Source organism: Pongo pygmaeus, chromosome 5 (assembly GCF_028885625.2).
Source record: "Pongo pygmaeus isolate AG05252 chromosome 5, NHGRI_mPonPyg2-v2.0_pri, whole genome shotgun sequence".
NCBI classification, from domain to species: Eukaryota; Metazoa; Chordata; class Mammalia; order Primates; family Hominidae; genus Pongo; species Pongo pygmaeus.
The window spans coordinates 49,922,781-49,945,042 of record NC_072378.2 but is presented as its reverse complement, the minus strand read 5'-3'; the positions used below and the strand labels follow the sequence as shown (position 1 = coordinate 49,945,042).

The 22,262-nt window shown below is 38.0% G+C and overlaps 1 protein-coding gene across 1 annotated transcript in view; it reads right to left on the bottom strand.

Moving 5' to 3' along the window:
- The window catches only part of GLYATL3 (glycine-N-acyltransferase like 3), a 29,730-nt gene extending 10,836 nt beyond the window's left edge, over nt 1-18,894 (bottom strand). Inside the window, exons 1-4 of the mRNA XM_054491763.1 lie at nt 18,776-18,894; nt 6,775-6,880; nt 3,080-3,187; nt 1,256-1,382 (exon numbers count right to left, since the gene is read on the bottom strand). Of these exons, the coding sequence (XP_054347738.1) occupies nt 1,256-1,382; nt 3,080-3,187; nt 6,775-6,852 (313 nt within the window). The 5' untranslated portion in view covers nt 6,853-6,880; nt 18,776-18,894. The remainder of the gene's footprint in view (nt 1-1,255; nt 1,383-3,079; nt 3,188-6,774; nt 6,881-18,775) is intronic.
- Between the last annotated feature and the right edge of the window lie 3,368 nt (nt 18,895-22,262).

Below are 22,262 nucleotides of genomic sequence, written 5' to 3'. Positions count from 1 at the left end.
CGCCACCATGTCCGGCTAATTTTTTTGTATTTTTAGTAGAGATAGGGTTTCACCATGTTAGCCAGAATGGTCTTAATCTGCTGACCTCGTGATCCGCCCGCCTCAGCCTCCCAAAGTGCTGGGATTACAGGTGTGAGCCACTGCACCTATGAATAAATTTTATATGACATCTGAAATCTTTGGGTTATGACCATGTGTTAATCATTATTTGTAAATTTTCCAGGTGGATAGAAGCTTTTCCTTATTGGAGGTCCTCAGCTTTCTGTAGTTGAAAAAAAATACTAGACTTTATATTTCCAATATGAGGTTCCCTACTTTCCTGTTAAATGATCAAGGAACTCATTTCACTGGAACAATCATAAACAACAACATTATTGCCTGTGCCAACACCTAATCACTATGAAAAGTTGGAAGAGTAAGTGTACACTGATGCTGAAACTATTCATCTAAACTATCAGAAACCCTTAATCTTCTTCTCTCTTGGCATAAAGTTCTGCCCCAAGCCCTGATGGCCATGCCGTTATCTCCTCACAGCTCATATAAACTCTTTCTGTATAAAATCACTTTAGCAGCTTAGTCAATAGGGTGAGACCCTGTCTCAGCAACAACAACAACAACAACAAAGGGCCCTGTGTGGTGCCACCTGTAGTCCTAGCTACTCAGGAAGCTGAAGAGAGAGGATCCTTGAGCCCAGGAGTTCAAGGCTGCAGTGAGCTATGATCACACCATTGCATTCAGCGTAGGTTGCAGAGCAAGACCTTGACTCAGAAAAAAAAACAGACAGTCATTTGAGGATATTTTATGCAGATCAATCGATTATTTCTTTCCAGAATCATCTGCTTCAGAAAAAGTAAAAGGCCTACCTATTGGCTAAGACCTAAATGATAGTTATTTTAAAAATGTGATAGAAAAGGATTAAAACCAATAAGGAAAAATAGTCTCTGATTCTCACTGATATCCATCTATATTACAGTAATAGTAGAAGAAATATGTCACCTAAGAACAGCTCCATTTAAATGGTCTCTTTTTACCCTGAAGGCCATGCGTGCCTCATTAGAAGTGACAAATACGTGTTCTTACAACACTAGAATATAGAAATGGTAAATGCATAAAATGTATGTGTATGTATTTATACATATATGTGTGTATACATAATCTATATATTTTCATATATATAAAATATCCATATCTATCTGGATATATGCTAAGGAGGAAAAAAAAGACTGCATAATATAAGTCTTGCACTTGACCTCACCTTGTATTTGAAAAACTTGGTCCCAGTTAAAAACATCACATTCTTCCAACAGCTGTCGATAAGCCCTGACATCCTTGTAGAACACAGCATAGGCATTAGTATAATGATCAAGGTTATCTGTCTCAGCCTAGGACAGAAGACATAATCACAAAAACATAAATGTATTATCTGGATAATCCAAATCTTAGGTAGATTAGATACCATTAGCTGGACATGTCTAGCTAATTTTTATAGGGGGCTAACAAAATTAGCCCCCTATAAAACAATGGCTAAATGGGAATGGGGCTAATATGCTATAGTGAGGGGAAAATGAAGTTTTGTAGCTTTTGCTTGAGTCTTTCTTCTGGGATTAGGAAAGACTTTTTCTTTTTGTTTCTTTCTTTTCTTCTTTTTTTTTTTTTTTTTTTTTTTAGATGGAGTCTTGCTCTGTTGCAAGGCTGAAGTGCAGTGGCATGATCTTGGCTCACTGCAATCTCCGCCTCCCCAGTTCAAGCGATTCTCCTGCTTCAGCCTCCTAAGTAGCTGAGATTACAGGTGCACGCCACCACACCCAGCTATTTTTTGTATTTTTAGTAGAGATGGGGTTTCACCGTGTTGGCCAGGAGGATGGTCTTGATCTCCTGACCTCATGATCCGCCCGCCTAGGCCTCCCAAAGTGTTGGGATTACAGGCATGAGCCACCACGCCCAGCTGATTTTTTCTTGATGCTTTCTTCTGGGATTAGGAAAGGTTTTGTTTTGTTTAAAAATTTTAAAAATTATTTTTTATTTTTTAGCAACAGGATCTTGCTTTGTTGCCCAGGCTGGAGTGCAGTGGTGAAATCATAGCTGACTGTAGCCTCGGACTCCTGGGCTCAAGCAAACCCCCTGCCTCAGCCTCTCAAGTAGGTGGGACTACAGGCACGAGCCACCACATCTGGCTAGGAAGGTTTTAAGACATCTATTTCACATTTTTCTAGGATTTTGTTTATTTATAAAAATAAAGAGGGTATATAACTCAGTGGCTTCACCTCCAAGAATTACAACTCTCAGAATCTTCCTAATGTGGTCAGGACAGTACCTCTTTGGCCACATGAGCTTCTCCTTGGTCTCAGGGGCAGAATGGGGCAGATGTTGTCTTCACTCTTCTTCCAAATACCCACATGACCAAAGTCATCAGTCATAAGGAATCATTCACCCAGGGAAAAAGCTAGTATCTATAAGTCAGCCATTTGTGCTTCATCCTTCTAGAGATCATGAAACACTAAGGAACCACTTTATTGAACATGTTTGGACTAGAGGTTTTTCAAGTTCCTGACACTCTGAGGCCAGTCAAATTAGAAACTAATGCTGAGGCTGGGCATAGTGGCTCATGCCTGTAATCCCAGCACTTTGGGAGCCCGAGGCAGACGGATCACCTGAGGTCAGGAGTTCGAGATCAGCCTGGCCAACATGGTGAAATCCCATCTCTACTAAAGTGTCTACAAAAAACACAAAAATTAGCCAGGCATGGTGGTGGGTGCCTATAATCCCAACTACTCAGGAGGCGGAGGCAGGAGAATCGGTTGAACCTGGGAAGTGGAGATTACAATGAGCTGAGATCATGCCACTGCACTCCAGTCTGGGTGACAGAATGAGAGAGAGACAGAGAGAGAGAGAGAGGGAAGGAGAGAGGGAGGGGAGGAAGGGAGGGAGAGAAGGAAGGAAGGGAAAGAAAGAAAAGAAATGAATGGTGAAACAGTGTTGCAAGCTAATGTAAATGGCTACTATGGTTATAAAATACCATTACCTATTTTTTCTTTCCAATTCTTATTATTTTTAAACTTTTTACCTTTCAAAACTGTACCTCTCTTTGTCGTCTGGTGATAACAGCTTTGAAATCCGGCCATGAATCCAACACCACTTCCTTTTGAAAGGGGTTCCCACGATTTATGTTCATCACCGCTCCGTAAACCTGAGTCAGATAACCCAGAGAGACAAGCCAATCATACTTACATAAGCTGTTTCAGTCACATATTATCTTCTTTACCTCTTGTTCTACTGTGTAATCATGTCCACGAGAGGGGAAATTATAAATATATATATACACATACATTCAGACACATAATAGACACACATATTAATTTTTCTATTGTTATTTTATCAGTGCACATGAAAACTGGTAAAAAGTCTATGAAATCCTATAAAAACTCTTTCCAAACCTAGTTTTTTATATGATAGCAGTGAGAGATACCAAATTCATAGGCTTACTAGGTGGGTACTTAGCACATAGGTCAGCAGTAAATACTTGCTGAATGAATCAGGATAACATATGTACTTAGGGTTCATGCATATTTAAAAATTTCCGCAAATAATTTTGGTGCTCAGCTGCTTTTCAAGCCCGGGATACTACTTGAAAATAACCTGTGAAATGCAACTACTTCTTCAACCCTAAATTACAATTAGACATCATTAGAGGGTGACACCAACTCAAATAAAACAAACAAACAAACAAAAACTGCACTTTAGATTTGATGGAGCAAGGCTTTATAAGCATTCCCTGAGGGCTATAACAATGTCTCATTCATTCTTATGTCCATGGAGCCTGACATAGATGATTGAATGCTTGGTGACTCAACCAAACTGGAATAATATTAGAATTCTTTCTGTGGCCTTTCACATTTTTTCTTTTCTTTCTTTAAAGTTTGCCTTTCTTTTATTATTATTATTATTGTTATTTTGCGACAGTGTCTCACTCTGTCATCCAGGCTGGAGTGTTGTGGGGCAATCACAGATCACTGCAGCCTTGAACTCCTCAGTCTCGCTCTGTCACCCAGGCTGGAGTGCAGTGGCACCATCTCTGCTCACTGCAGCCTCTGCCTCCTGGGTTCAAACGATTCTCCCACCCCAGCCTCCTGAGTAGCTGGGACTAAGGCAAGCACCACCACACCTGGATAATTAAAAAAAATTTTTTTGTAGAGATGGGGTCTCATTACGTTGCCCAGGCTGGTCTTGAACTCCTGCGTTCAAGTGATCCTCCCACCTTGGCCTTCCGAAGTATTGAAATTACAGGCATGAGCCACCATATGCAGCCACATATTTTTCTCTACTACGAAAGATGATTGTCCTACAAAATAGCTTTCATATGTCACATGTATGCTTGTAGAGGTTGGACAAAGTTGGTGATAACAAAGACTGCTGAACTATAGGAATCCTTTTTACCACGATTCATGTTCGTCAACAGTGAAATGAATAAATACATTGTGGCACATTGGTACTATAGATTACAAAACAGCAATGAAATTAATTTCACAAACATAATGTTGAGCAAAAGAAGTTAGATACGAAAAAGATACTTACTGTGTGATCCAATTTATGTTACATTCAAAACAGGCAAAACTAAATTATGGCTTTGGAAGTCAGGATAGTGGTCACTTTTAGGGAACAGGGAGAGGTAGTGGTTGGAAAGGGGCATTGCGAGTGGGAAGGAGTGACGTCAAAAGTAATTTTCTTTCTCTGTAGTAGTGGATGTTATGTAGGCATTTGCTTTATGAAAATTCATTGAGCTATATAATTAAATTGTGTGCACTTTGTAGCTAGCATGTGTTAGATTTCAATGGACTTTGTTTTGCTTTGTTTTGTTTATAAGGACATTGGAACCTACATTTACCTACCTTATCACTTTTTTGTTTAATTAAAAAACAACTTTTTTAAACAAATGCGACCTTGCTGGCCTTGAACTCCTGGGCTCAAATGAACCTACTGCCTCTGCTTTCCGAGTAGCTGGGACTACAAGCTTGCTACCGCACCTGTCTTTATCACTATTGTAATCTAAATCACTCATTTTCTTCAACGCCTAGAATTGTACAACTTTCTTCTATATTACCCAATCTGGACCTCATTCACATATCCTCATAGAAGGAGTCTTTCCAAATTGGGTTTGGCTTATATTATTGTGTAACATGGATCACCCTTAGTGAAAATGCAAGATCTAAAGTAACCTGGAAGGGTCATGTTTGTTCTGTTAATCATTAAATTATGTGGCTGCTCATCTTGCATATAGAGTAATGTTTATTAATATAGTTTCACATGAGGAAACTATACATTCTTACTCAAGAATGTAACCTAAATATGATTGGAATACTCAGCATCTTAAAAGGCAAAAACCCTTTCAATATTCAGATTTGGAAAGGAAAAACGTAACTTATTTGTATAGGATTTGGAACCAACTGAAATATTTGACACTGGTTAAATACAAACTCTTCCAAAAGCTATTTATCCAAAGAGTGAATGTCGAGTTGAGGGGGTGTGGCTAGAAGGATGTCAATGTGCTGGGGGAATGAGATGAGAGCTTATGAAGGAACTTTGGAAGGATATTTAATCACTTAAACACTAAGCTGAGGTTACAAAATCCATAGCCAAAAACTCCAAAAATGGTGGAAGTGTAAATAAACAAAACTGTATTTTATTTAATATTTTAATTCTCTAACATCTTTTATTACCCTGTAAAGGTCACTGAAATTTTTTTCATTATCTCTGGCAAAATAATTATTTGGACATATTATTAAGGCAAAGTAGCCTACCATTTCATTCTATTAATTCACTTCAGTGTCAGCATTGATCTTGGGAAAATTTGGGTCAGATTGTCAATTTGGTACATTTTATTTTTTAGCCAAATGATTCCAAATTATTATTCACATTTTCGTTACCACATACAGTTTAAGCATGATCAATAAGGCAAGATGGCCAGATTTAATTCACACAGTATAGTGCATTAGAGGACTCCTTCTAGATCACTTTTGTTCAAATTTTAATGTATATAAGGATTAAATAGGGTCTTTGGTAAAAATGCAAGTCTCTGTCTTCACAAATTCTTATTTGTTATGTCTCTCATGGGTGATTCGCATGCCACTCACATTTGAAAACCAGGCATAGGGCAGTCTCCTTGCTCAAGAAATTCAGCTCTTAAAGGCAATTTCACTGCATTTATAACAAGATCTAAACCTCAGTTCTATTATTTTAACTAGATTATGTTCTTAACTGCAGTGCCACCTAGTCTATACCCTTCTGCTATTTAAAATACTTTAGAACTCAAATTTATTTAGAAATAATCTAGAAATTACCTAAATTTCCTTAGGAGTCATCCAGGTGACTATGAAAAGCATAGTTTCCAGGGGGTGAGAGGAAAGGGGAGGGAGAGCATTAGGACAAATACCTAATGCATGTAGGGCTTAAAACCTAGATGATGGGTTGATACGTGCAGCAAACCACCATGGCACATGTATACTTATGTAACAAATCTGCACATTCAGCACATGCATCCCAGAACTTAAAGTTTAAAAAAAAAAAAAGAAAGAAAAAAAAAGAAAAGTATAATTCCGTGGGCCTTATCCACAATCTATTCAATCTGTCTGCAGCAGGAGGGAGCTGGGAAGCTGTATGTTTAACAAGTGCTCCTAGAGAGTCTTATTATCAGAAAAAAAGGAAAATAGCCACAAGTTTGACATTATTTTAAGATTAACACAATAAAGAAATAAAATAAAATTATTAATTTTATGGTACCTTGAGTGATTCAGGAAAGCAACTCTTCAACATTTTCTCCAGTATCAGTAATTTGGTAGAACAGTTTAGCACCAACATCTTTTCCAGAGCTCTTGCAACTCCACACCTAATTAGAAACTTGAAGGTAGGCATTTAATTTTTGCCTGTTAATATTTGGATCTATTTAGGAGTATTCTTGTAATTCTATTTTCATTGGGTATAATTCTGACTGCCATTGCTCCCTCTGAAGAGGGAAAAGGAAGATGGGGAGGCACTGGGATGGGTAAACCGGAGAATACACGGGAAGTGTTAATGACCTAATCCCGAACAGTTGTGCATATCTATCCTTGGTTAAGTCTATTATATACATTGATTGTACTCTAAACTCTGTCTTCAGAGCATGTATAACAGTTGTAATTTTGTATTTATTTGTATTTTATTTGATCTAAATCCATCCTGAGTAACCTATAAGCTGTATGAAAGTAGGACCGATGCCTTCTTTGTGCTCGACTGTATCCACAGCACCTGCCAAAGGACCTGGCACACAGTAGGGACATTCTAAATATTTGATGAATGGCAAATATGAAGCTCAGGGTAAGAACCTCGAGCTAAGTTGGAAAACATCTTTTTCACAATGTGGGGCAAAGACTAGAGAAAGACTTGAGTGGGTCAGGTCGTTATGAGGAACAACTGGAGAGAAATACCTAGAATGAAGTGAAGAATCAGAAGTGGTCAAAGGCTGAGACTCGTTTTAGCCTGATAAAATTAAAGAAAAAAGAAGGGCCTAAATATAATGTATGCAAAGTCATCTGTTCTCATGCAATTAGATTTTTTTTTAGATTTGGGGGCTTCACCTCCCCTGCTTTGTTCCAAAGAAAACTTTTTCTGGCATTCCAATCAGGGATGGACTGAATTAAAGAAAAAAAATATTTCCTACATTAAATGTAGCAGAGCTTATCAACTTACATCTGGCAGACAGGCACTAGGATGGCAAAGAGAACTCAGCTAGACAGGAGAACGTGGTGCCTCTGGGGTTGTGGTGGAGAGCTGGGATCATTCCTTTACAACATATTTTCCAGGTAGAGAAAATTCTACTCAATTTCTCTATGTGGCATACCCCTGTGATTACAAGATACCCTGAATATTCAATTGTAATCTACATAAAATCTGCTGTAAAATTCTATCATGAGGTTTATGTAAGCCTGAACTTCTGGAAAGCATATGATCAAGCCCTGTGGGCTCTAGTTCACTGAGTGGTACACTTGAGGTGTTTGTGCTCTCTGCAGGAGTCAGAAGAGATTGCACGGGCCAGGGCAGCACCCAAACATTAAGAGGCTTTTGAATTCCAGTCTGGACCAATATTAGAAACTTTGAAAAGATCGAGTTTCCAGACTTCAGGATGGCAAAGAAAGAAGTACAGCCATCATCTCTTCACTTTTTCATCTGCTTGACTTTTCACTCATTTGTGTCATCTCTAAATATAATTTTAACTTTGTAATAGATACTTATTTGAAATACATTTATTTATTCTAATTCAATATATCCTGATAGAAAACAAAACAAAATTATTTCAAAGGGCAGTGGAATGTGAACCTCTTAATTAGGTTTGATGTCTAGAGATTTTTTTATGCCTGAATACTGAAGTAGCTAATGAAAAGAGTAGGAATTAGAATATTTGTTGATAATTTGCTTCTTTATTACCTGGTTTGTTCCCTGAAGGATCTAAAGCCATTTATGAAAATACATAGGCTGGGCGTGTTGGCTCATGCCTGTAATCCCAGCACTTTGGGAGGCTGAGGCGGGTGGATCACCTGAGGTCGGGAGTTCGAGACCAGCCTGACCAACATGGAGAAACCCTGTCTCTACTAAAAATACAAAATTAGCCAGGTGTGGTGGCACATGCCTGTAATCCCAGCTACTAGGGAGGCTGAGGCAGGAGAATCGCTTGAACCTGGGAGGCAGAGGTTGCGAGGTTGTGGTGAGCCAAGATCACGCCATTGCACTCCAGCCTGGGCAACAAGAGCAAAACTCCGTCAAAAAAAAAAAAAATAGAAAGGAAGGAAGGAAGGAAAGAGAAAGAAAAAGAAAGAAAGAAAGAAAGAAAGAAAGAAAGAAAGAAAGAAAGAAAATATGTAAAATATATCAAGAAAAATAATTAAGTTTAAATTAAAATTTGGCAAAGGAGAAATAGAGGGACAAAGTAATATGGAGTCAAAAGTGAGGTTAATATGCAAAGTATGGAGCATGGAACATAATCCTATGTATACAATTGATCATCCTTAATCATGAATTTCATATTTGAAAGTTTACCTGCTTTCTAAAATTTATTTGTAATTCCCAATTCAATACTTGTGGCACTTTTACAGTCATTTGCAGTCATGCATACAGCAGCAAAAAGAACTGGGTTTCCTAACTCACATGTTTCCAGCTAAGGTTGAACAGGGAATGCTCTGTCTTCTTGTTTGTTCTCATACTGTAAACAAGTGCCCTTTTCATGGTCTGTTTAGTGCTAAGTTTTTCAAGTTTTTGTGCCTTGTGTTGATTTTGCTGTTTAAAAATGGACCAAAAGCATAGCACTTATCGGTTGTACTGGTGTTTCTAAGTGCAAAAAGGCTGTGATGTGAATAATGGAGGAAATACATGTGTTAGGTAAGTTTCCTTTGGACATGAGTTACAATGCTCTTGAATCAACAATATATATTAATGTGTCTTTCAACAAAAACACATATAAAACAAGGTTACTACTGACCGGCTGATGAAAATACCATAACCAGAGGCTGACAGGAACCTAACTGTATTTCTACTTGGAACAATGTTTCAGTATTGACTAAGTCAGTGTCTGGTATCATTTTATTGAAAATAACTACCACAATGAGAATCAATTGTACTTGCAGCAGGTGAGAGGCCACTTTTGACACTAAACTTTCTAACACAAAGAGAAACAAATATGATTCATTTCATGATTCAGTTTGCCCAGAAAATTGTCCTCCTTACACTCTTTCCTCTAACATTTACTTGTTTTTTCACTTATGCCATCTCTAAAGTCCAATACTCTAGCTTATTTTTATTTATTATTTATTTATTATTATTATTATTTTTGACACAGTCTCGCTCTGTTGCCCAGGTTGGAGTGCAGTGGCATGATCTTGGCTCACTGCAACCTCCACCTCCCAGGTTCAAGCAATTCTCCTGTCTCAGCCTCCTGAGTAGCTGGGATTACAAGCGCACACCTGTAGGGAGACCCCCTGAAACTATTGCTATGGAATAAAAGATGAAATGTTTCTGATTATTGTAAATACAAAATTGCATGCAGGATTGTGTAAAGACAATGCCAGGTTGGACTGCCAGAATGAGCCAACAGCACGTGATGTGCTTCCCCCGCAGAGAGCCTATGAATGGACGTGCATTCAGGGAGGTTTCATGCCACCAAGATTCCTATTCCAGAAAAGCAGATGTTCATAGCTCTGGGAAAGGAATGCAACCGTTGTGGAGAGCCTATAAATGGATGCATGAGGGGCGCCTGACCATATGGAAAAGGTAGGGCTGTTAACGCCCTCATCTTGCCACAGCTCTTCTAGGCCTCTTTAGGGTTAAGGCATACTCCCTTCTGAAGATTTCTGGTCTAACCAGTTGTATAGCTTCACATCCTGTTTCTATGGATTGTTTGTAACCAGCTTTTGCTTCAACTGTTACTGCTGATTAATATCTTGCTAATCATAGGTTATGGAAAGACTGTGTTTCTGGTTTTTGTTGTTGTTGTTGTTGTTGTTGTTGTTGTTTTGAGAGGGAGTCTCACTCTGTCACCCAGGCTGGAATGCAGTGGTGCAATCTCGGCTCACTACAAGCTCCGCCTCCTGGGTTCACGCCATTCTCCTGCCTCAGCCTCCCGAGTAGCTGGGACTACAGGCGCCCGCCACCATGCCCGGCTAATTTTTTGTATTTTTAGTAGAGACGGGGTTTCACCATGTTAGCCAGGATGGTCTCGATCTCCTGACCTTGTGATCCACCTGCCTCAGCCTCCCTGTTTCTGTTTGAAGGCTCTGTTAGAAATTACTGATGCACACACTATATTGTAAATTCTTATCTCTGTATACTGTACTTCTGCATACAGATGTTATGTTAAAGAATTATTTCATCCCCATGTGACCATCTCACCTCATAATCAAATGACCCTAAATCCCTCACTAACCTACCCCCGCCCTCACTAAACTTAATAATAAATGCTAGTATATTCAGTGCATTGGTGGCACTGCGGGACCAGAATGTGGTGACCCCCTTGGACCCAGCCTTCACTATCTTGTGTGTGTCTATTATTTTTCAACCTGCCGATCTGCCTGGGAACAAAGAGAGAGTCCCGTTGCATTGCGGGCTGCTAGCTAGATCCCGCAATATCTGGCGCCCAAGGTGGCCTTCTTTGTTCTTCTGCTCAGTGCACTCCGAATGCAGGTTCATGATGACTAGTCTTCAGTCTCGACAGTAAGGTCCCTGGGTATGCTTTTCCGGCTCTCCCCTCTTTTCAGGTTTGTCGACCAGTATTATTCCAGGGTTATTATGCGACAATCACAGTCTAAACACCAGGCTTATCTGTCTTTTATTAAACTTCTTCTTAAACAGGGTGGAATCAAGGCTGATTCCAGCAACCTTATTCTTTTATTTCAGACTATTGAAAAATATTGTCCTTGGTTCTCTGACAAAGATTCTATGGACCTGTTAGACTGGGATAGAGTTGGTGCCTCTCTCCACCAGCTCATGAGAGATGGTGTTTTACTTCCTATTTCTGTTTGGACTGACTGGGCTGTTATTCATGTTGCTTTACTTCCTTTTCCATCTGGTGATCCTCTTCAACTGCCACAAGTTAACGTGGATGATGAACTGCTCCCTTTACCTTGGGTAGCTGACTCCCCTACTAGTCCTCCTTCTGATGATGAGGAAGAATTTGATCTCTCCTTGGTTTCTCCCCAAGAGAAGGAACCTGGTGATGATCCCCACCCTCTGCCTCCTATCTTGGAACCTCTATATGTTAACTCTTCTTCTACTAAGCCGTTGCCCCCTCTGCCAGAGGAGGATGTGTGGCATTCATCTGAATGGCCTGTTTCTCATTCCCATCATCCTTTTGGACCTCTCCCCTCTTCTAAGCCTACTGTTTCTTTCAACACTCTGGGACCCCTTCTTTCAGAGGCTTAGAATCCTGTTTTTCCCCAGTCCACGTCCCGGTGCCTTCACTCTCCTTCTTTTCCTCTGCCCTTTCACAATAGATGTGTGAGTCACCTGTTTGGGTAGAGCAGTGGCCACTTTCCAAACACAAATTAGAGGCTTTCATTTAAATTGTTAATGATTTACTACAAGCAAACACTATTGAGCCCTGCTTGTCTCCATGGAACTTGCCTGTGTTTGTTGTACAAAAAAAAGTCAAGAAAATGGAGGATGGTAACAGATTTAAGAGCTGTTAATGCAGTTGTTAAACCTATGGGGGCATTACAATCTGGTATGCCCTCCCCCTCCATGATTGCTAAGGAATGGCCTTTAATTATCATTGACCTTAAAGACTGCTTTTTTCATATTCCTTTAGACAAGTCAGACTGTGAAAAATTTGCTTTCACTATACCTTCCATCAACAATTCAGCTCCTGCAGCTAGATATCAATGGAAAGTTTTACCTCAAGGAATGATTAAAAGTCCTACTATTTGTCAGTTGTTTGTTGGTACTGTGTTACAACCTATCCAACAGACTTTTAAAAATAATTACATTCTTCATTATATGGATGATATACTAATTGCTGCCCCCACTAAAGATGAATTAATTCAATGTTTTACCTCTTTAAAATTAGCTGTTGCCAATGCAGGACTCCACATTGCTCCTGATAAAATTCAACAAGCCACTCCTTTTCTGTACTTAGGAATGCAGCTAGAAGCTCGCTCCATTAAGCCCCCAAAAGTCCAACTTCGTACTGACAATTTAAACACCTTAAATGATTTTCAAAAATTACTAGGTGACATCAATTATCTCAGACCAACCCTAGGCATCCCTACTTATGCATTATCTCATCTATTTGCTACTTTATCAGGAAATACAGATCTAAACAGTCCTCATTCTCTAACTGAACCAGCAAAACAAGAGTTGTCTTTTGTAGAACAATGAGTGAGAGAGGCACAAGTCTCTCGTATTGACCCAAATTTCCCTTTACAATTTTTAGTTTTTCCCTCCATCCACTCTCCTACGGGACTTATAGTACAAAATAATTCTCTAGTTGAATGGGTATTTCTTCCTAATTCAGCCTCTAAGACTCTTTCAATATATCTTGATGAAATGGCCACTTTGATTGGGTTAGGATGTCAACGTATCACTAAAATTTCTGGCTTTGATCCAAACATTATTGTGGTCTCTTTGTCAAAAAATGAAGTTTAAAATGCCTTTTCTACATCTTTGTGCTGGAAGACTAATCTGGCTGACTTCATTGGCACTATTGATAATCATTTGCCTAAGTCAAAATTCTTTTAATTTCTAGGAAATACTTCCTGGATTCTACCAAAACTTACTCATTCATCACCATGAAGAGGCAGTCATTACCATTTTTACTGATGGATCCAGTAATGGAAAGGCAGGGTATGTAGGACCAAAAGATAAAGTCATTTCTACTCCATAAACTTCTGCTCAAAAAACCGAGTTGTTTGCTGTTATCTCTGCATTACAGGATTTTAATCAGCCTCTTAATATTGTCTCTGACTCAGCTTATGTAGTCCATGCCACTAAGGCAATAGAAACAGCTACCATCAAAAATATTACTGACACTAATCTATTTTCCTTGTTCTCTTTGTTACAAAAAACTGTTAGAAACTGAAACCACCCTTTTTTCATCACTCACATTTGTTCTCATACTAATTTGCCTGGAACTTTATCCAGTGGTAATCATAAAGTTGATACTCTAGTTTCTCTAGCCATTATAGATGCAGAACAATTTCATCAACTCACTCACACTAATGCCTCGGGTCTTAAACATAAATATTCTCTCAGCTGGAAAAAAACTAAACAAATTGTACAACACTGTTCTCAATGTCAGGTTCTTGTCTTACCCACACAATCTCCCAGAGTTAATCCCCGAGGCCTTTCTCCTAATGCTATTTGGCAAATGGATGTTACTCATGTTCCTTCTTTTAGAAAATTAGCTTATGTGCATGTCACAGTTGACACCTTTTCCAATTTCATCTGGGCTACCTGTCAAACTGGAGAAGCCACTTCTCATGTTAAAAAACATATGTTTTCATGTTTTGCGGTTATGGGAATTCTTAGTGAGCTCAAAACAGACAATGATCCAGCCTATTGCAGTAAAGCTGTTAAAAAAATTTTTCATCAGTGGCATATTAAACATATTACTGGTATTCCTTATAACCCACAAGGCCAAGCTATTGTAGAAAGAAGTAACAGAACTTTAAAATTACAATTACTTAAACAAAAACAGGGGGATAAGGGGTTGTCTACCCCTCACATACAATTAAACTTGGCATTGCTCACATTAAATTTTCTTAATATTCCTAAATCTAGTTCTGTTACTGCTGCCAAAAAACATTTCTCTGGTAACTGTCCCACGGTAAACCAAGGAAGGGAAGTATGGTGGAAAGATGTTCGATCTAATATATGGTCAAAAGGCTCTATTTTAACGTGGTGTAGAGGCTATGCTTGTGTTTCCCCAAGTGAATACCAATCTCCTGTTTTGGTTCCTGCTAGACACCTGAAATTGTGTCCTGAAGATGCATGCAACAACGAGACAGAGAAATTTGCTGAAAAAATGCCACAGCAAAAAACAACTAACACATCCAACCATCAAAAAAAAAAAAAAAAGAAAAGAAAAAAAATAACCATGCTAACTCCTTTACAACAGACAATCCAGTCAGCCATCCTGAACAACTTGCCTCCAGTGATCCAGGTCTGGCTCAACCTCTGCCTCCTCCTGATTACACTGATCCTTCTACCCTCTGTCACCCCACAGACTGTTAAAAACTATACACATTGGGCCTATATTCCTTTTCTTCCTCTTATTCGAGCCATGACATGGATGGACGCTCCTACTGAGGTCTATGTTAATGATAGTATTTGGATGCCTGGTTCTGTAGATGATCATTGTCCTGCCCAACCTTCAGAAGAAGGAACTTCTTTCATTATCACTTTAGGTTTTAGGTATCCACTTTTGTGCCTGGGAACCACAAATGGATGTCTCTCATTAGATATTCAAATTTGGGCAGTCACACTACCATCTGGTCACTCTTTAGGACACTTGGTATCAGGGCTCTCATTAAAACCTCTAAGACAGATCAAAACAGGAATCTCTGATTATATTCACACATCCCAATATAAGCCTTTAGGACCTGCATGTCCTCTCAACTTGTCTTCAAATGCTGACAAATTAATATGGAAGGATTGCGTCAGTTCAGAAGGAGTGTGTTATTTAATTCTTCTCACTACACCGTTCTTGATTGGGCTCCTAAAAGTCATATCACTAATGATTGCTCTCAAGGTCACAGAGATTGTCAACACTTTCTCTATGATATTACTTACCAAAAAAGTAGTGACAACCCTCCCCTATTATATCATAGATTTAACAGCTTTTTTCCTTTTAGGTGGAAAGGGGCAGGGGTTGTCCCTCCAAAGCCAAGGCTCATTGTTCCCCACTTAGGACCTGAACATTCAGAATTATGGAGATTAACCATAGCTATGACTGGTATGAGAGTTTGGGCTGGAGAAAGTGTTATAAGTAAATCCACCTTGTCACCTTGAAAACTAAGACAACAGATTGATTTACACTACTATTTTCACACAGCCAAAAATATCACTATGGCAATCGTCAAAAGGTCAATTCAAAGATGGGACAGTAAAGATGATGAGGACTTATATCCCCCCCCTTTGCTAATGTCCCCTCACCACCTCTCATACAACCTATTCCCCCCACCACACATTCACAAAAAGAGTACCATCCCAAAATAAATATGCTATCTATATGGAGTACAATAAAACTATACCACTTAAAAGTTGTGTTAAACCACCATATATGTTATTAGTAGGAAAGATGCATATTAGTTCAAAAACCAATGTAATTACATGTGTTAGTTGTTACTTGTATACTTGGATTGACTCATCCTTTAATCAATATCATAGTATTTTAATAGTCAGAGCCAGAGAAGGTATTTGGCTTCCCGTAGCCTTACATAGGCCTTGGGAATCTTCCCCTTCTATCCATGTTATTAATAATATTCTACAGAAAATTATTAAAAGGAGTAAATTATTTATTTTTACATTAATTGCAGTAATAATGGTTTGATTGCTGTTACTGCAACTGCTGCTACTGCGACTGCTGCTGCTGCTGGAGTTGCATTACCTCAATCTATTCAAACTTCATTTTGTGGATAAATGGGAAAAAGATTCTACTTGGATGTGGAATTCTCAGTCAGGTATTGATCAAAAATTGACCAATCAAATTAATAACCTGACAAACTGTTATATGGATGGGAGATAGAATTATAAGTTTAGAACATAGATTACAAATGCAATGTGATTGGAATACTTCTGATTTTCTATAAATCTGTTTCAGTGTAATGAGTCTGTTCACAATTGGGAATCAGTAAAATGCCATTTACAAGGAAGTGAAGATCATTTAAGTTTAGACATAAGCAAGCTAAAAGAACAGATTTTTGAGGCCTTTCAAGCACACTTAACTGCTTTACCCGGTGCTGAAGTTTTAGATGGTATCTCTGAGGGGTTATCTAATCTCAACCCCATTCAATGGGTAAAATCCTTGGGAGGATCCACTATTGTTAATTTTGTTCTGTGTATAATTTGTGCTATTGGTTTATTGTTCATATGCAAAATTGGAAAAAATATTCTTCAATCCAATCGTGATCAGTGCCAAGCTATGATTGCTATGGTTCATTTAAATCAGAGGAAAGGAGGAGATGTAGGGAGATCCCCTGAAACTATTGCTATGGAATAAAAGATGAAATGCTCCTGATTATTGTAAATACAAAATTGCATGCAGGATTGTGTAAAGACAATGCCAGGTTGGACTGCCAGAACGAGCCAATAGCACGTGATGTGCTTCCCCCTGCAGAGAGCCTATGAATGGACGTGCATTCAGGGAGGTTTCACATCAACAAGATTCCTATCCCAGAAGAGCAGATGTTCATAGCACTGGGAATGGAATGCGACCCTTATGGATAGCCTATAAATGGACGAATGAGGGGCACCTGTCCATATGGATAAGCTAGGGCTATAACACCCTCATCTTGCCACAGCTCTTCTAGGCCTCTTTAGGGTTAAGACATATTTCCTTCTGAGGATTTCTAGTCTAGCCAGTTGTCTAGCTTCACATCCTGTTTCTGTGGATTGTTTGTAACCAGCTTTTGCTGCAACTGTTACTGCTGATTAATATCCTGCTAATCATAGGTTATGGAAAGACTGTGTTTCTGTTTTAAGGCTCTGTTAGAAATTACTGATGCACACACTATATTGTAAATTCTTATCTCTGTATACTGTACTTCTGCATACAGATATTATGTTAAAGAATTACTTCATCCCCATGTGACCATCTCACCTTATAATCGAATGACCCTAAATCCCTCACTAACCTACCGCCGCCCTCACTAAACTTAATAATAGATGCTGGTATAGTCAGTGCATTGGCGGCACTGCGGGAGCTGCTTTCACTACCTTGTGTGAGTCTATTATTTCTTGACCTGCGGCTCCACCTAGGAACAAAGAGAGGGCCCCGTTGCATTGCGGGCTGCTAGCCAGCTCCCGCAATAGACACCACCAACGCCTGGCTAGTTTTTTTATATTTTTAGTAGAGATGGGGGTTTCACCATGTTGGCTAGGCTGATCTCGAACTCCTGACCTCATGTGATCCACCTGCCTTGCCCTCCCAAAGTGCTGGGATTACAGGTGTGAGCCACCCTGCCTGGCCTCTAGCTTCTTAATAGTAAAACCTCTACTTAATTGGCTTCAACTTACCCTTCTAGACTATACTCTTGCAACTCACAAATTACTCAGGGTGACAAACTAAAATCAGAGACATTGCCCCATGGGTTCATGCAGAGAGGACACTACAATTAATCTACATTTGACAATACCCTTTCAGTAAACAGTGATTCATTTCATAAGGATCTTTCATTAAACAGAAATTTTTTTAATGCCACAAAATAGAGCAAAAATTCTCATTGATGCAGAAAATATTTTCTACACATTTTTGTAACATGTTAGAGAGTCATAATGATGATTAACTCTGAAAGCTACAAGAGCAGAATGTCATATCTTTACCACTTGATTACTACTGTCCATAATCAGTATGTTCTGGAATTGGAAGTTAAAGGTTGGTAACTCCTTTAACCAAATTATAACCAATAGACTCACTGTTTGAAAGTATTTGTCAAGAAAAAGAATTATGATCATGTAAGTTTTAGAAACTGAAGTTTCTTTGGGGGCATTTGAGTGTTTATAAGCACAGAGCAAGCATCTAAAATATTTTATTGATTAATATTTATCATAACAATGAAAGCATTACACTCTCCTGGGAGACTTTTAAGTCTTGTAAGCAATAAAACATAAGACCTCTGTTTTTGTAATGTAATACAATATTTACAATATAATGGTGGGTATTTGTTAATGAGGAAATACATTTTTTTAAGCACTTGCAATCCAATGCTAGTAATTATTTTTCATATGTTAGGATTTTTGTTCAGAGAGGTTGTTCTAGTTGTGCCCATATCACAATGCAAACAAATTTATACTTGGTAATGCTTATTTTCCTCACATCAAAATTTAAGAGTAAAAATTTTCCTCATATCAAAATTTAAGAGTTAAAAAAACCCAAACAAAAACACACCAAGAAACAAAACAAAATATATCTTTCCTTGAAACCTAATTGCAATGTATTCGTTCTGTATAAGGTTGGATTTCATCCCTTTTCTATTTTTCCCATCCCTTTCTGCAATTATAAACTATGACTTGAAATGTATTATATTAATGAATAAATGTTTACCTGCTGGGAGTTCAGTCCAGAACTGAGGGTTTTCAGCTGTGTATCAGTCCAGTAGCCCTTTTATATAAATGGTAAGTTTATTCTTCAAGGCAACCTCCCTAATTAGCCCTTAGTGGAAAGAGGAGGGAGAGTTAAAAAAAAAGTGCCTACACCTGTAGAGGGGGAGGAGTTTATGATGTTGATCAGGTGAAAATCATCTCACATACAACACAGGCATTTCCACTCCATCTCTTCCTTTTTATCACATTTAGCCTTATGGTGTAAAAGCCAATGAATACTAATCTTGATTTAGCGATAGGTATTTTCTAGCCATAAAACCTGTCTATTAATCAGTATCTCATGAACGAGAATAAAAAGAAAAGGAACCCAGGCAAATGGTAGTACGATAAGAAAATAATATAAAGGTATTGACCCCTTAGTTATTTTTTATATATTCTGAAGAAAATGATTTTGCTGTCCTAAACTTCCAAGGCTGAAAGGGGGTAATCTCTACAGAGGATACATAAGCACATGAGAGTAATTTCAAGAATTTTAATTACTTCAGCCTATTCTTTTAAATGAAAAGTCATTCAGAGTTTACTCACTTCTTTCAAAAAACTGCAATTTCAACCACCATGTAAGTATTTACTTGGACATCTCAGCACTCAATATCTACATCTTGAAATAATATGCAACACAAATGTCTCAACGGCATATGCAGAGTGCTTCAATTTGAATGCGGTCACATGGGAGGATTCTGTTTACCACCTTTAGGTCTCATAAAATGCTAAGGTAGGGCATTCTTCACTAGAGGACACTGAGCTTTGTAATACAATGGGCCGCTAGTAGTTGACAGCGAGTGGAGAAATTGTATTAGATGTCAATTACTAGATGTCAAAATAAGAGTTTTTGATCTTGCTGTATACATTGATAACTTCTTTTTTAAAAGATGTTACTGAGAACAAAGTGTACCTACTCTTGGCCCTAAGGAGCCTATATATAATTTTCTAAATATTAACTGAGTAAAATAGATTTTTTAAAAGTTAAGCTAAGGCTTTTATTTGCAAAACAGGAACTCCTTTAGACAGTAAGTGCAATATCCTAGGGGAAACTTTAAAAAGTTTGGGGTCTGGTTATTTATAAACTCTGAGACATGTAAAAGTCTCCCCAAATTTAGATTACATCTTGTTTCCAAGTGCATTTAAAACAGAAACTTGAGCTCTTTGTTCTTTATAAAACATCAGAACTAATTGGAACTAATTTTTGCCTGAAGAAAAAAATAATAAAAAGGCAAAACATTCCTTTTCCTGGAAAGTATGGTTGAAGGTAATTAAATTTGAGATATTTATATATATTAGGCTAAGGCAAACTTTTAACTCTGAGATTAATGGAAAAAGGAGGAAAAAAGGAGATTCCCAATGTAAGATTAATTTAAAGGAATTGTCTTCTGAAAACCCAGGTGAACAAATCCGCAATACATATTATCACTCTACTCAGAAAAATACGTCAGATTGTACTTTGCTGTAATAGGGGTTACTCATTAGATTCACTAGCCCCTTCTACTTGTAGTTTATCAGAAAACTCCTAAGAGGTTCAATTATTTTTTCACTTCCTTGTTCTATCATTTACTATCTGTGTGATCTCAAGTTATTTAGCCTCCCTGTGCCGCAGTTTCTTCACCTGCAGGATGGAGATAATAATAAATGTTATGAGGTTTAATTCCCATAGGGTTGTCATTAAGATTAAACATTGGCATAAATACATGTATATATGTAATGGGATTGGACTAGCACCTGGCATGTAGCAAGCACTCAATAAATGTCAGCCATTTTTCTCATTGCTATTACTGTCTTATATCCCTGTTGTACTATTTGAAAACTTATGGTAATTTTAAGGACACCTCTAGGGGGTAGAAATGGGGCAAAATTGGCTAAGGCATATTTATTTCTATTAGTTTAAAAATGTATACATATGTAACAAACCTGCACGTTGTGCACATGTACCCTAGAACTTAAAGTATAAAAAAAAATGAACAACTTAATTTTAAAAATGTGCTCTACTGTAGTTCTAATGAATTTAGAAAATGTCCCTCTTTTATCTTTTTCTTTGTCTAGTTTTAACAACTATTATATCCAATTTTGGATATGGTTGCTAAAGCAACTTCACAGCCCTGATAAGAACAGAGGCTACTTTAATAAGACAGCAAACACCTAAGTCAAGAAAAATTGGTTCTATGGTGGCTTAGTTGTGAAGAAACATATTTAGTAACAACTCTTAACCAAAATTGTGAATTAGAAAACAAAAATAGCTCACTTTTTGACATAATAAAACCCAACTGAGAAATTAAAATTTCTGTCTGCTTTCGCTTGCCTTCTTTCCTTTCTCTCTCTCAAAGCTAAATATTTCTTAACAATGAATGAAACATGAGAGGATTTAGACTTATGTTTAGAAACTAAGCCAACCCGTATAATTCAAACACTAATTTTGACAGGTGCAACTGCATATTTTTGGTAAACAGGGAATGCCAAGAAATTCTATCCAACCAAATAAACAAAAGTAAATCCTTTAATTTTAGGTTCCAGTGCAGGTGGCTCATATTTAAACAAAGCCTGTTTGTTGAACATATGCCCAACTGGGAGTTGGGGAAAATCAAAGGGCTCATATAAAGTAAGAATTTTAAGTGGCTGACATTACACTAAGGTTCTGCAACATATCTGTAAAGTCTGCCTCTCAAAACAGTTCTACCAATTTACCTTCCTTCAGCACAAGTACTCGGTGCCCATTTTTCAGTATGTTCAGCAATTTTCTTTTAGTTTTTCCCATCTTCGTCAATTTGATAGGTGAAAACATGTTTTAATTTGCATTTAAATGGTGAAGTTAAGGTTGATCATCTTTCAAATACTTATGGATGTCTTCCTTTGAGAATTGCCCATTTTCCTATTTGTATTTAACCTATTTGTTAATGATATTTTAGAGCTCTTTATTAAAAAAAGTTTTATTTATTTTATTTATATTGTAGATGTTTTCCTGTTTGTGATGTGTCTTTGGCTTAATTTTGTTTTATTTTTATTTTTTATTTTTTGAGACAGAGTCTCACTCTGTTGCCCAAGCTGGAGTGCAGTGGCATGATCTCACCTCACTACAACCTCTGCCTCCCAGGTTCAAGCGATTCTCCTGCCCCAGCCTCCTGAGTAGCTGGGATTACAGGCATGCACCATCATGCCCGGCTAATTTTTGTATTTTTAGTAGAGACGGGGTTTCACCATGTTGGCCAGGCTGGACTCGATCTCCTGACCTCAGGTGGTCCACCCACCTCAGCCTCCCAAAGTGCCGGGATTACAGGCATGAACTGCCATGCCCGGCCGGTTTTGTATTTTTAAAGATCTTAATTTCAAAAAGTTCAAAATATTATGTAATCTTTCATGATTTTACTTTTGCTTATATGCATAATAGGGCATTTGCTACCCTGACATCCACTGTTCATTTCTTTCTTTTTAGCTTCTATTTT